Source organism: Balearica regulorum, chromosome 1 (assembly GCF_011004875.1).
Source record: "Balearica regulorum gibbericeps isolate bBalReg1 chromosome 1, bBalReg1.pri, whole genome shotgun sequence".
NCBI lineage: Eukaryota > Metazoa > Chordata > Aves > Gruiformes > Gruidae > Balearica > Balearica regulorum.
Window position 1 is genome coordinate 27,292,398 of NC_046184.1, and position 13,258 is coordinate 27,305,655.

Consider the following 13,258-nt stretch of genomic DNA (forward strand, 5'->3'; position numbering starts at 1 on the left):
TAGTAAAGAAGCTGACATTCCCTAAGACTTTCATTATAAATTAACTTCAAAATTAGATTGCTATTGTTTCTCCCAGATGTAGATCCATTGAAGTTTAAAACTATTTAGTCTTGTTGAGCTTAAATCCTATGCATCTCTAAATCTATTTTTGAACACTGACCTCATTCTTGAGTAAATAGAAACTGCCTCCTCTTCCTATGGTCAGCAGTTGGTTTAGGCTCACAGAAGGCTTGCTAAACAATTGTTGGGTCTGTCACAGATAAGTGGTGTGCTGCTTCATTCAGTATTACTTGCAATCACTGAATCCATAATATGTAGGCAATGCGCAGCATATTAAGAAAAGTGTATATTAATCATAGTAAAAGTTTATGATGCTTTGATCTGATAAGACAACAGACTTGGCAGTGCTAGGTTAACAGTTTAACTTGATGATCTTAAAGGTCTTTTCCAACCTAAACCATTCTATGATTCTATAAGCATCTATAATATGAAGATGATTTAAGAATTATAGAAATGTGCATACTACTGTATATTTACTTATGTAAACTTACTTACAAATAAATGATAAATCACTCAACAGCTTATTTCTGTATTTTGTACAACTGATACTATGGATAATGGAATGAAGTTAGAATTCTTTAAAAAATTAAAAATTATAGTAAAAATATGAAATCTGAAAAGATTTAACATTTTCATGGTTTAAGTTTTTATGGTTTAAGTCTCCACAAGTTCTGAATGTAGAATATCTACTTTTTTTAACAGTACTCTAGTTTCTCAAATATTCTGTTAAATCCCAGATTTACTTTGAAACAAGAAGAGGAAAAGAGACTCAGAGTAGAAACACTATATGAGAAAACAAGAGAAAAACTCAGAAGAAAAGAAGATCAATGTTGTAAAGAGATGGAGGAGAAACAGCAACTTGAGTTACACTCAAGGAATTTAGAAATGGAATTGTTAACGTTGAGAAAGGTCTTGAAACAGGTATATTAAATAATGAGTTAAACACTTGTCTTAGTTTTTGCTTCTTTTAATTGATATTGTGTTCTAGTATGCCTAAAGAATGAGGTACTTTTAGCAGTATTTATCCAATGCCGCCTCACTTTTGAGAATAGTTGCAAACAGTTGGTTCACAAGTGGATTGCTCTTGGGCGGGCTTTTTTTTTCCCCTTTGCAGGTTCATGATTCCTTTTCTCCTTTTGCAAAAGTGGGGTTTCATTTGTATTTCAGGCAAAGCCTGATTTTGAGTTATATTTTATAAATTACTATGAAACATTTTGTATCTCTTATTTTGTCAGAAGAAAATTAAAATTTATTATTTATAAATGGATTATCATAACTGTGGGGAAGTAAAAGTATTTGGAAGAATACAAGGGAGGATGGGAAGATATTGCTAGCTCTGATTTTTCTCAAGATGCAAGTAGTTTAATTGTATTACTGTAGGTTGAAGAAGAGCGTGATGAAACGCAGAGGCAGCTCTCTCAGGAAAAGAGTGCCAGAGCCCTGCAAGAAGGAATTTTGAACAACCACCTTTGGAGACAGAAGGAACTAGAAGAAGAGACAAGAACCATAGGAAAAAATGCAGAGGTAAGCAGTTCTGTTTTTTCTAATTAATTAAATTTCACTATGTCTGTTCTAAAGTCCTAATAAATCGATGTAACTTTTTTCTGCTTCTTGATGAATTATTTACAGTTTACTAATGTAACTTAACTGTGTAAATACCTTTTCTTTTTCCCTCATGTCTTTAAAAGTTCTGGAAAGCAGCATCAGTCCTGTATGTACCTGAATTGCATGTGCAAGTAGGAAACTAATAGAAAACACTCTTTACCCCATTTCTTAAGCTATCTATTATTTTTCATTTCATAGACATTTTATCATCACTTTTTAAGGTTTCTAGCAATTAAACACCTAGCTACCTTATGTAAAGGTTGACCAGGAAGAAAATTATTTGTTTGAAAGTTGTTCTTACCAGATTTATATCAGAGCTAAATTAACCTTAAAGGGAATATTCTAAAGGCATGTACATTTTAAATAATTTTATTATTTGGTTGCTGGTTTAAGAAAAAAAAAAAAAGAGGCATTGTATATTTGGGATGTTCTTTTAGAGTTTAAGGGTATGTTACACTTCCAGCGTGTGCATACACTGTTCACGTGCATGGGTTCACAGAGTAGCTTATATATTACCTGAAGTTTCACTCTCATCTTTGAAGTCATGCTTCAGTATTAGAAATGTTAAAACACAGTTGTTTGCTGAAGTGTTTTGGTAGAGTCATTTCCCAAATGGCTATTTATTCATGTTCCCTGTCATTCAGGAATCCGACACCGAGAGAGAAAAGGATCTCCTGTACAAAAATCAGTTACTACAAGATGAGATTGCTATGCTAAGACTAGAACTTGATCAAGTACGACTTAGGCACCAAGAGGAAAAAGGAAAATATTTAGAGGAAACTGAGACCTTGAAAGAAAAGAATGAAGATCTCAAAAAGGAACTTAAACTGAACGAGGAAGCCTTAACACAAACAGTTTTTCAGTACAATGGACAGCTGAACTTATTAAAGACAGAATCTGCAGTGCTGACTTCCAAACTTGAGCAGACAAAAGAAAGCAAAGACAGACTAGAGACAGAAATTGAATCATTTCGTTCCCGCCTGACCACTGCCGTTCAAGAACTTGAACGTCATCAGTCAACAAAAAGTGATGTCGAACGAACGTTTCAGAGAGAACGTGATGAATGGCTTCGCTTGCAAGACAAGCTTCATCATGACCTCTCTGATGTGCGAGAAACCAACAAGAGCTTATCTCAGCAGCTGAGTAAAGCTGAAAGCAAAGCTAATAGTCTAGAAAATGAGCTTCACCAGTTGAAACAAATGCTCAGAGAAAAAACATTGCTTTTAGAAATGACACAAAAAGAATTAAGTCAAGCCCAATGTCAGGCAAAGGAATGTGATCATGCTCGACAACTTGAGAAAGATCAAGTAAGCAAATTTATAATAAAGCAGGAATCCATGCAGGAGCGTTTGGCCCAGCTCCAGAGTGAAAACCTTTTACTCCGTCAGCAACTGGAAGATATGCAGAACAAGGGGATCATCAAAGAAAAAGTAGTGAATGATGTGCAGGACCGATTTAATGATATTTTCAACAAACTCAGAGCTGATACTGAAAAGCAAGTTTACCTAGTAGAAGAGAGAAACAAGGAATTAAATGCCAAGTGTACTGATTTACGAGACCAAGTCTTTAAATATGAGACTGACAAAGTAGAAAGAGAGGTAAAGTATACACTTGGAACAATTTAAAGTTTGTCAGTTCCAGAACTCCAGCAGTGTTGTCGGTTGTTTTAATCTGTGAATTACTTTGTATTCTTACTACCAAAATAACAGGTTCCTTCTGAAGACACTAGATATATAGTGAAATATCTGAACTATCCAGATTATTGTAAACCTAATCTGTCAGTATGAAGGCAATTGTTATTTTAAAATGAACTCAGTAAGAAGACTGCAAGGGGATGTGATTCAACGTATACTTAAAGTTTATCTCAAAACAGCTTTCAGATATATGTATTCATTCAATTGTATTTGTACAATGGAGGAATAGAACAAAGAACAGTCTAATACAAAGTCCTGCCTTTGGTCATCAGAGTACTATCTGCAGTCAAAATATATCTCTTACATCGCCACAGATTTGTTTGGACTTTGTTAGAAAAAAGTACATGATTGCAGTGTTTGCTTGTGTATTGTTCTGAGAAGAGTAATACTTGAGCCTCTTTTATGTATTAGGAAGCGGAAATCCTCATGAACAGCTGCTGATAGTTTGGAGGTGCTCAGCTGAGAAAGATGGAAAGGTCCTAATCTGTGCAGATGCCTGCTGGTGGCAGGCAAAATTTCATACCTTTGAGTTCAATCAGAAGACAGCTCTAGTTGTATAATCAAATACATTAAAGGCATATTTCATGTTCTTCCAATTTTCTTCATGCTCACTTAACTCTTTCATTAGGGCATGGTCAGACAGCTGCAGCAGGAGCTTGCTGATGCGCTTAAAAAGCAATCTATGTCAGAAGCTTCACTTGAAGTTACTACGCGTTACCGCAGTGACCTGGAGGAAGACAAATTACGCTTGCAAAAGGAACTGGAAAAGGTTAAAACCAAGGTGCGTAATGTCTGTAGGTATACGAACGAATCTGAAGGTGGCTGTTGAAAGTAAGAGTGAATGTTGTCCTAAAACCCTAGAAACAACTTCAGTAGGATAGATTTAATTATGTGCAAATGAATTGCATGGTTTTATAAACCTGGTGCCTGTGATCGGGAGGTGTTTGACATGAGGTCACTACATCCTCACTTGCACAAAAGTTTGTATTCACTAAGGTGCTTTGCAAAACAAACTGATGTATCTATAGCTTATTGCATTTGGCTTGGCCAAGCAGGTTGTCTGATTTCTGAAGAATAGTAGAAACAGTGGACTGTTGAATTTGGGCTTTTTTCTACTGTCTATGCTTCCTTCTCCTCACCCTGCTACCAGGTAACACATTGTCAATTCTGAATGCTTTTGTAACTTATTTTGCATATACCCACCCCTCCCATCCCCCACTTCTTTGGCCCTGCTGTGACTTGCTGTCCTTAAGCAGCTTTCTTGCAAGTGAATTGTAAGCTGCTTTCTGAGGTGGGGACCTCCTTTTGCAGTGTTCTTACAAAAACTGAAGTATAGAGGCCTCACAGTTCTGAAACAGAGATCATCTTAAATCTCCTTATGAGGGAGCTGTGGGTTCATTTTAGGAGAAGGATGAACTTTTCTAATTCCTATTTTCATGGAGGAGCAAACAAGTGGATACAAAGAGGGTCACAAGCCACTGAAAGGGCAGCAGGATAGTGTTGGTGCTTAGAACGGTGCTAATAGGAAATCAGTGGAGGGATGGGAGAGGCCAGTATAAAAGATGATGAAGTAACACCACTTGGGTTCCTTTGCTAGTAGAAGAGAAGGTTTGAATGTACTTGAAATGATTACAGCTCTTTGAGTAGAGGGAATGTGCTGATATATGCAGCGCTTGAATTCTTCAGCAGCAGTTGACTCCTCTATATAAGCTCACCTGACTGCTCTGGATTCCTACTTTGATTTTACAGTTGCAGGAGTTGGAAGAACAGCGTCTTCAGGCTGAGCGTTGTGTTCACGACTTGAAGACTGCCTTGGATAATAAGGAAAGAGAAGCAATAGCTTCTTCCCAGAAACTGCAGGACCTCCTGTTGGCATCTTCGGGGACTAATACTACTGTAAAACAACTGGAAGAACACGTGCAACGGTAAGAGAGTAACACAGTGAAGCGAGGTGTCTGTCGCTTTCTGGGATTGTTCAAAAACAACCAGATAGCCTTGTTGCATTACAGCAAGTTAAAACACAAATTTGAAAGATGCTTTTGGTTTAGAGGATGTTATTCCATGCTGTTCTTTCAGAATTGGTGCTCTGGTAGATTTGCGTAATAAGACCTGTATTTCTTTTTAAGCCTTGAAATTGAAAATGCCAGATTGGAAGCCACAGTCCAGCAACAAAGCAATAGGATTGAAGCCCTTCAGAGAGACCTGCAAGCTTCTGCCTCAGTAAGCTGATCATAAACTTCCCTTTTTTTTGCGAACTCCTGAGCCTAGTTACCTATTTCTGTGGGGAAATCTTAAGATGAGATGATTTTCCTGGAAAGCCTGGGGGAACTCAGTTCCTGCATTCTGCTGAATATAGGCTGCTCAGAAAGCAGCCTGGTCCATTCCCCAGCTTTCTGCTTTTGGGAGCTTTCCCATGCTACTACAGCAAGTCCTACTTAACACTCTAGAAGGTAAGGATTTGACAATAATACACTGCTATAACTGTTGTCTGCTTTAGACCTATTGTGACATCAGATGCTGCTTCAGACACTTGTTGCAATGTATATCATTAAAGGTATTCATCAAGTTAACTGACGGAAATTGTACAGTGTCAGAGGCTCAACTGGCTTCGTCAGATTGGAACAAAAATTATAACCCTCAGAGCTTCTGCTGTGTGGAAATGCTTTTTCTTTGGCCGCTTGCTGTGTGTTTGTTTTCATGAAACAGTGAAGAGGAATGCCTGCAGTGTCATTTGGAGAACTTGGTGCAAGCCTTGGAATTTCCTAGTGCCCCTACACAGTAGTTAATTTTAGCTCAGATAAGATGCTTTCATCTGTGGCCTGTATGAAGCAAATTATTTTTGTATTGTAACCAGTGAGCTAGGGTTCTTGTTATGACTGGAGTTGTTAATTAGAGCTGAAAAGATTTTTAAAATAACTATATGTGAAAGTTGAACTTTGATGTATTGATACTGACAAGAGAAGAGGGAAGGCAGTCACAATGCTGGTGGCTTTGGTTAATAGGGCACGGCTTTGAAATGCACTGTGGATAGGAAAAGCTATTCCTGCCTATTTTCGTGGAAGATTCTTTGTATCCTGCATGGTGTTCTCTTTCCCCGAAGCAAACGGCAGATGTGATGATTGCTAACAGTTTTACCATGGCATCAAACTAAGGTCATTTTGATCATTGGTGCTGGGTGTAAGTACTATAGGAGTGAAGAGGTCTATGTAATATTTATTTTTGTTAATGAGGTGTAAACTTCAGTCTGGAAAGTCAGAGTGTCTTCGTGCTTCTGTAGGTTCATAACCGTCTAGAAGACTTGATAACTGGCTTACGGACAACACAGGCAGCTGTAGAAGACCACCAGCAGCAGCAGGTACATGACTGGCTTCTGCGAATGACTGGTTTAGTCTTTTGATTTCTTTGTGTACAGGTAATTGATGGAAAGATCTGCTGGGCTGTGTAGGCGCAGTTCAGCTGACAAATATCCTTCTGGTTTTAGGGCAAGGCACCCTCAATGGAAAAGGCTGTAAATTTTCTCATTCCCCTGTTGCTGTGTCTTGTATCTGTGTGGTGGTGTGCAAGATACTTGTGTTCATCAGCATGATCTGTTCAATGAATTCTCTTCCCCCATCCCACCGGGAGGGGGTGAGCAAGTAGCTGTGTGGTGTTTAGCTGCCTACTGGAGTTAAACCGTGGCAGATGATGGATAGGATGGATGCTGTGGGCAGGAGGGAAATCTGTGGTTTAAAGCTGAGAGAGGAGACTGGACTTGGGAGATCAGTGTTACCTTTGCAGCTTTGTCTCAGCTTGCCCTTGAGAACATGTTAGTTACTTCTGTCATAAGACCCAGCATTTCACCTACTCTTTAAAGACAGTTGAGAAGGTTGTATATCGTGAGGATTTTTTATCTAGGCTTTGTGCTAAGGTTTTCATGACTTTCTGGAGATCAGTAGACATCTTTTTTTTTTTTTTCTCTTACAGAATGTCTCTAAAAACATCTAGCCAACTTGCATTCTTTATACTTGAACTGAATTAGCAAGTTCTGTTCCACTCAAATGCAGCTGTTAGACAAATCTTTGTCCCTTTTGGGCAGAAGCATTAATAGCATTGCCTATCTGAAAACTATTTCCTCCTCTCAGATGATTGTACAATTGCTACAGAAGTCGTGAGGGTAGGATATTTTCTGTGGTGGGCACTAGAAGAATTATTATATTATAAAGTAGGTATCATTACGAACTTTAGAGGACCTGTAGAAGACGACTGTAGGGTGATTTTGTGCATGCCTCTGTGTGTCGTATTACCCTCCACAGTTGTAACATCATCTTGTCACTTCTAGAATGTTCATTCTTTCCACCAGCTTCAATTGCTGTTCTTGGTTATGTTTCCTGAGATGTGTTTTATGCTCCGCATTAACCTTAACCATAGATCTTGGATGGGAGGAGGAGAGCTTAGGCCTGTTTCTATTTCAATTACCGTTTTCTGTTGTAGCGTTGTCTTTCTGGTCACCTTAGATTTTTCTTTTGCCACTGTTGCTTTCACAGATGCAAAACCAGAATGTTCTGGCTTGGGCATCAAAGGACGCACACAGCCTGTGGGAAGAGCAATTGAAGTCAAGATACCACCTTGAAGAGCGTGTTGCTCAGCTTGACAGGGAAAAGGCTGAACTCTTGGAACAGGTGAGCCCAGAAAATTCTCCAGTCACTTATCCAATAGCCAGAATAACTGTCCTCACTTTTTTGTTGAGTTTTTACACACTCGGCTTTTTCTGTTATCCCTGCCATTCAGGCTCTGAATATCTTGTGATTTGGGGATCATCCAGGAAGCAAAAAAAAGCTAGCTATCTTTGTCTAAATTCTGGAGTGGTTCTGTTGGGAAGAGTTCCCGGTGGTGTTTGCTATCAGTTGAGCACGTGGAGTAAGGCTGCAGTTCCTCAGTTCTTTCCTTGGATTTCTTCTGGTAGTCTTCTGAACCTGTGGTTTCTGGGCAGGGTTAAAATACTTCGTGTTTCCAGTGCATTGTACGGAGAAGCTGCTGCATGTTTTCAGGGTAGCGGGAGCTGAAAAAACTTGCAGAAAAACTTATTGAAGGAATTATGGCCAACTGAACTAGATCTTGGGAAACAAGAAATGGCTGCCGGTTTCCAAGGGGCAGTCTTTCCCTTTTCTGTAGAGGAAAAATGGAAGTACAAAGTCTGCCATCTCTCCTCTAGTTTGGCTGAGAAAACACCAAGAGTAAGAACAACGTGTGAATAAGTAAATACCCCCAAAACCAAGATGGCAGAGGACAACAGAACATTAAAGAATTCCAAAAGATCAAATTCTTTTGCAAGCCCTTGCTTGCTGGTTGCTGAAGATACCATGAAAGCTTTAGATTGACCTATGCTCTCCCACGATGTGCATACCTATGTAATCCCTGCTATGAGCAGAGGAACTGCTGAAAGTGTTCCCCATGATCTTTTTCACCTTTTTGTCTTCAAGCATTAGAAGAGGATGGCCTCTGCTTCAATGGGGGCATCTGTTTCTGTTGTTAGATACTGGCCTGTTTGATGTGAAACCTGAAGTGATTAAATGTTCTCAGGAATTTTATCCCTTGGCATTGTGTGGAACTTGACTAACACATAGACATACTGCAGCTTCTCTGGAGAACGCTCGATGCACATACTGCATGTAGATACTGTTCCTGTGCTCTGTGTGTCATGTATCTCTTCTATTTTGAAAGTGTGAGAGTGAAAGAAAGAAAGTGAAGAAGCTGGCAGAGTTGAAACGCCCAGTTGAATTGCGTCTAGACCAAGAAATGAAAAGGAACATTGAACTGCAAAAAGACTGTAAGAGGTATGGATTTTTAGTATGGTTTAAGAGATATCCCTGAGTAGAAGTAAAGCTTTATTGAACTATAATGTAAAACCAGGTGTCTACCTCGACCTCAGTAAGATTTTTGACACTGTCTCCTGTAACATCCTCATAGGTAAGCTTAGGAAGTGTGGGTTAGATGAGTGGACAGTGAGGTGGATGGAGAACTGGCTGAATGGCAGAGCTCAGAGGGTTGTGATAAGTGGCACAGAGCCTAGTTGGAGGCCTGTGGCTAGCGGTGTGCCCCAGGGGTCAGTACTGGGTCTGGTCTTAGTCAACATATTCATCAGTGACCAGGACGAGGGGACAGAGTGTACCCTCAGCGAGTTTGCTGACAATACAAAACTGGGCAGAGTGGCCAATACACCAGAAGGCTGCGCTGCCATTCAGCGAGACCTGGACAGGCTGGAGAGTTGGGCGGAGAGGAACCAAATGAAATTCAGCAAGGGCAAGTGTAGGGTCCTGCACCTAGGTAGGAATAACCCCAAGCACTAGTACAGGTTAGGGGTTGACCTGCTGGGAAGCAGCTCTGCAGAGAAGGACCTGGGAGTCCTGGTGGACAACAAGTTAAGCATGAGCCAGCAATGTGCCCTCATGGCCAAGGCGGACAATGGTGTCCTGGGGTGCATTAAGAAGAGTGTGGCCAGCAGGTCGAGGGAAATTATCCTCCCCCTCCACTCTGCCCTGGTGAGGCCACATCTGGAATGTTGTGTCCAGTTCTGGGCTCCCCAGTTCAAGAACTACAGGGAACTACTGGAGAGAGTCCAGCAGAGGGCTGCAAGGATGATGAGGGGACTGGAGCATCTCTCCGATGTGGAAAGGCTGAGAGAGCTGGGTCTGTTCTGCCTGGAGAAGAGAAGACTGAGAGGGGATCTCATCAATGCTTATAAATACCTAAAGGGCGGATGTCGAGAGGGTGGGGTCAGAGTCTTTCCAGTGGAGCCCAGCAACAGGACAAGGGCCAACGGGCACAAACTGGAACACAGGAAGTTCTGTCTGAACGTGAGGAAAAACTTCTTTACTCTGAGGGTGACAGAGCACTGGCACAGGCTGCCCAGAGCGGTTGTGGAGTGTCCTTCTCTGGAGATATTCAAAACCCTCCTGGACATGATCCTGTGCAACCTGCTTTAGGTGATGCTGCTCTAGCAGGGGGGTTGGACTAGATGATCTCCAGAGGTCCCTTCCAACCTCTACCGTTCTGTGATTCTGTGATAACTGTGAGCAGATTCAAGCCCTGTGTTAGTTCTTGCAAGGCACTTCTGTGCATGAGCCTATAGTTTTCAATAGCTGCTACAAGAAATGCAAACGCAGGTTGCCCTGCAGTTTTCCTGGGAGGGAAGGAAGTCCCATATTTGACTTTTCAAGTGAAATTTGGACCTTCTGGGTGATCTGTGACACCAGTGTGCTGGTTTTCTCAGTCATTCCTGATGTGTCAAGCATGTTAAAGATCAAGCAAGCCACATCTGCGCTGTTTACATGAGAGTATTTGAAAAAGACCACTTGTTCTTGACTTTTTTTTTTCTTGACTAATTTGCTGTGGAGGTTGAAGAGGCTTCTGAACAGAGCTATGAAGAAACTAAGGATGTATGAGGAGAGAGAGTCCCAGCTTCATTTTCAGGGAGAAATGAAGAATAGGTATTCTGAAATGGTCAGTGAAGTTGGTAGATTAAGAACAAAGGTGAGCTCTGGTTTGTTTGGGTTTTTTTGGTGGTGGTGGTTTTTTTTCTTTTGAAACCTGTGTTATTCTTTCCCCATACTCTTTTCATGTTACTGTCTTTTTTTTTCTTAGCTGTGTTTTGAGTTGATTGCCTTTTCTTGATGGTCCTTCTACTGTTACAGTAGTAGATGACTATAATACTGATGTAATTATTATGGGTAGAGATGAAAATATTACGTTGAAAGCAGTATGTGCAAGGGCACATCAAGGGCAAGCTGTCCTGTAGAGAAGAGCTCACGGGCCATGGAGCAGTCCCACAGGCCCTCACCAGGAAGAGCAGAACAGGTCCAGTGACAGTCAGCGGGGCCAGCCAAGAGTGCAGATCGCCAGGCCCATCCACAGGGACAGGCAGGTCTGCAGTCCTACCAGGACATCATGTCCGTGGGTGAGGGTCAGGGCTGAGAGCCATGTGTTCCAGCACAGGCCTGGCTGCAGCTCGAGGCTGTGGCAGCATCATCTAGGTCTGACAGGTTAATTCCTTCTCTGGAAGAGAGGCAAGTAACACCGCTATAACTCGGAACCACTGTATGAAGTTGGCTTTGCTCATGATCAGCCCTTGAGCCCCGTCTTAGGCACCAGTTGAGCAGGAGGCAGTTTTCTAAACAGTGCCATTGCTTCCCAGGGCACAATGCAGTGAGGTGATGCAGAAAAAATTCTCGAACTTACTGCTCACCAGTAGCTGCTGTCTCAGCCCATCTTTCCCTTGTCATGGGGACCCAGAAGTAGAGTTCCCAGAAGTGCTGTTGTGGTTGCTCTGGCTGTTCAGTAGCATGTAACCTTTTATGTACTTCTCTGCTTGTTATTCGGACGTGTTGCTAAAGCAGCCATGCTTCAGAGCTATGTTTGTGTTTAAAAGTATTGTAGAATGAGTCAACTGCCTTTGCAGTGGCTCATTCTCAGGCCAAAAGTTAGTTCTGTTTTTGTGTTTCTGTTGGAAATTGTATTTTGAATGATGGGAAAGTGTATTACACTTAGGTAGTTTTAAGTAAGTCTTAAAGTTTCTACTTTCTCTTTGAGACTCTTTCGAGTGTTTACTATGCTAGTTTCTTCCACTTTTTTTAAATAAAAGACAGGGCATCATGGTTTATGTTCAATAGGTATAGAAAAAGTATGTTTCTGGAGGGGGAAGAGGAGAATGGAGCTGTAGTTGACCTTTAGGACCTATTGAAAGTCTTATTTCTTGCAGATTTTTGGAAAATAAACTGCAGCTTTGACCTAAAGAATATGTCTTCCTCCACCACTGCTGTAAAGGCTGTGTTCTGAACCACTACTTACAAATCTTTCAGTGTAATGGGAAAAAAAGACTATCTTTTTCTTGTCTTGTCAGTTTTGTAATGAAGCTTTGACTGTGGTGACGGCATGTAAAAATTCCTCTAAAGCATGATACATCTTGTTTCTGATGAAACCAGAAGGTAGCTAGGTATGGGTGTGTCTGATTTTTTTCCATGGGCACGTCATGGAACAACAGCCCTAGTGCTTTTCAGCCTAGTGCTATGGGTGAAATGCTGCTAGTTTGCTACCTCTTAGTCTGTGACCTACTGAAGAAGAACTGAGAAAAGATGGGAACCTGAGGAATCCTATCAGAAATGATGTGAAAGCTGTTCTTGTTTTAAAAGAAGAGCCTGGTTTCACTTTGGTTTTCATACTGAGTCAGCAGATGACAACTACAGTCTTGATGGCCAACCCGTTTATGGATTTTCAGAATTAACTAATTGTAGATCCCTGTGAGTTCCTTTTTTTTCTTTTTTCTTTTTTTTTTTCCTCTATCTACAGGTTGGTGAACTTTCCCAGCAGCTGGAAATAGAGTCTAAAAAATGCGTGCAACTAGAAGCACAAAATCAGGATTTGCGAGAAGAATTGTCCACCATGCATGGGAACCATGAAAAACTGGAGAAGAGCAAATGCCAGCTGAAAGAAGAGGTGGCTAACCTCAAACATCATTTGGAGACTAACATGGTGGATCATAGCCAAATAGAACAATATAAAAAGGAGATGGAAGAACGAGCCGGACAAGAAATAAGACAAAAACTACAAGAAGTGAATCTGTTTTTGCAGGTAAGTAAATTTCTCACTTGTGTCTTTTGTATCTATTATATACTTTTGTTGTGATCATCATTTTTTAGTATCTTATTTTTAGTGCCTGATTCTGTGTGTTAGGGGTGTACTTCTTTCCTGAAGGGCAGTGGGATAAGGGAATATGGTTGGGCAACAGTGCTTTCGTATGTGTAACATGCCTGCAGGTCCCTTAATCAAAAGCTTGCCCAAGGTAGATTTCCATTTTGCAGTCCTCGGAGTGGTATTGCTGTCCACTGGTCTTGTTCTCACTGTTCATCCTTGAAGGAGTAGTGCAA

At 40.8% G+C, this 13,258-nt stretch overlaps 1 protein-coding gene across 24 annotated transcripts in view; it reads left to right on the forward strand.

Moving 5' to 3' along the window:
• Positions 1-13,258, forward strand: part of ANKRD26 (ankyrin repeat domain containing 26) — a 64,611-nt gene that overhangs the window by 40,165 nt on the left and 11,188 nt on the right. For 21 of the 24 annotated variants that reach the window (XM_075743557.1, XM_075743418.1, XM_075743490.1 and 18 more), the window contains 11 exons: positions 798-981; positions 1,441-1,584; positions 2,310-3,263; positions 3,988-4,140; positions 5,109-5,284; positions 5,486-5,579; positions 6,637-6,714; positions 7,883-8,017; positions 9,060-9,172; positions 10,733-10,868; positions 12,681-12,962. In XM_075743557.1, coding sequence (XP_075599672.1) covers positions 798-981; positions 1,441-1,584; positions 2,310-3,263; positions 3,988-4,140; positions 5,109-5,284; positions 5,486-5,579; positions 6,637-6,714; positions 7,883-8,017; positions 9,060-9,172; positions 10,733-10,868; positions 12,681-12,962 — 2,449 coding nt within the window. Of the gene's footprint in view, positions 1-797; positions 982-1,440; positions 1,585-2,309; positions 3,264-3,987; positions 4,141-5,108; positions 5,285-5,485; positions 5,580-6,636; positions 6,715-7,882; positions 8,018-9,059; positions 9,173-10,732; positions 10,869-12,680; positions 12,963-13,258 lie in introns of those variants that run through there. The other 3 variants (XR_012833752.1, XM_075743427.1, XM_075743549.1) reach the window with 3 other exon arrangements.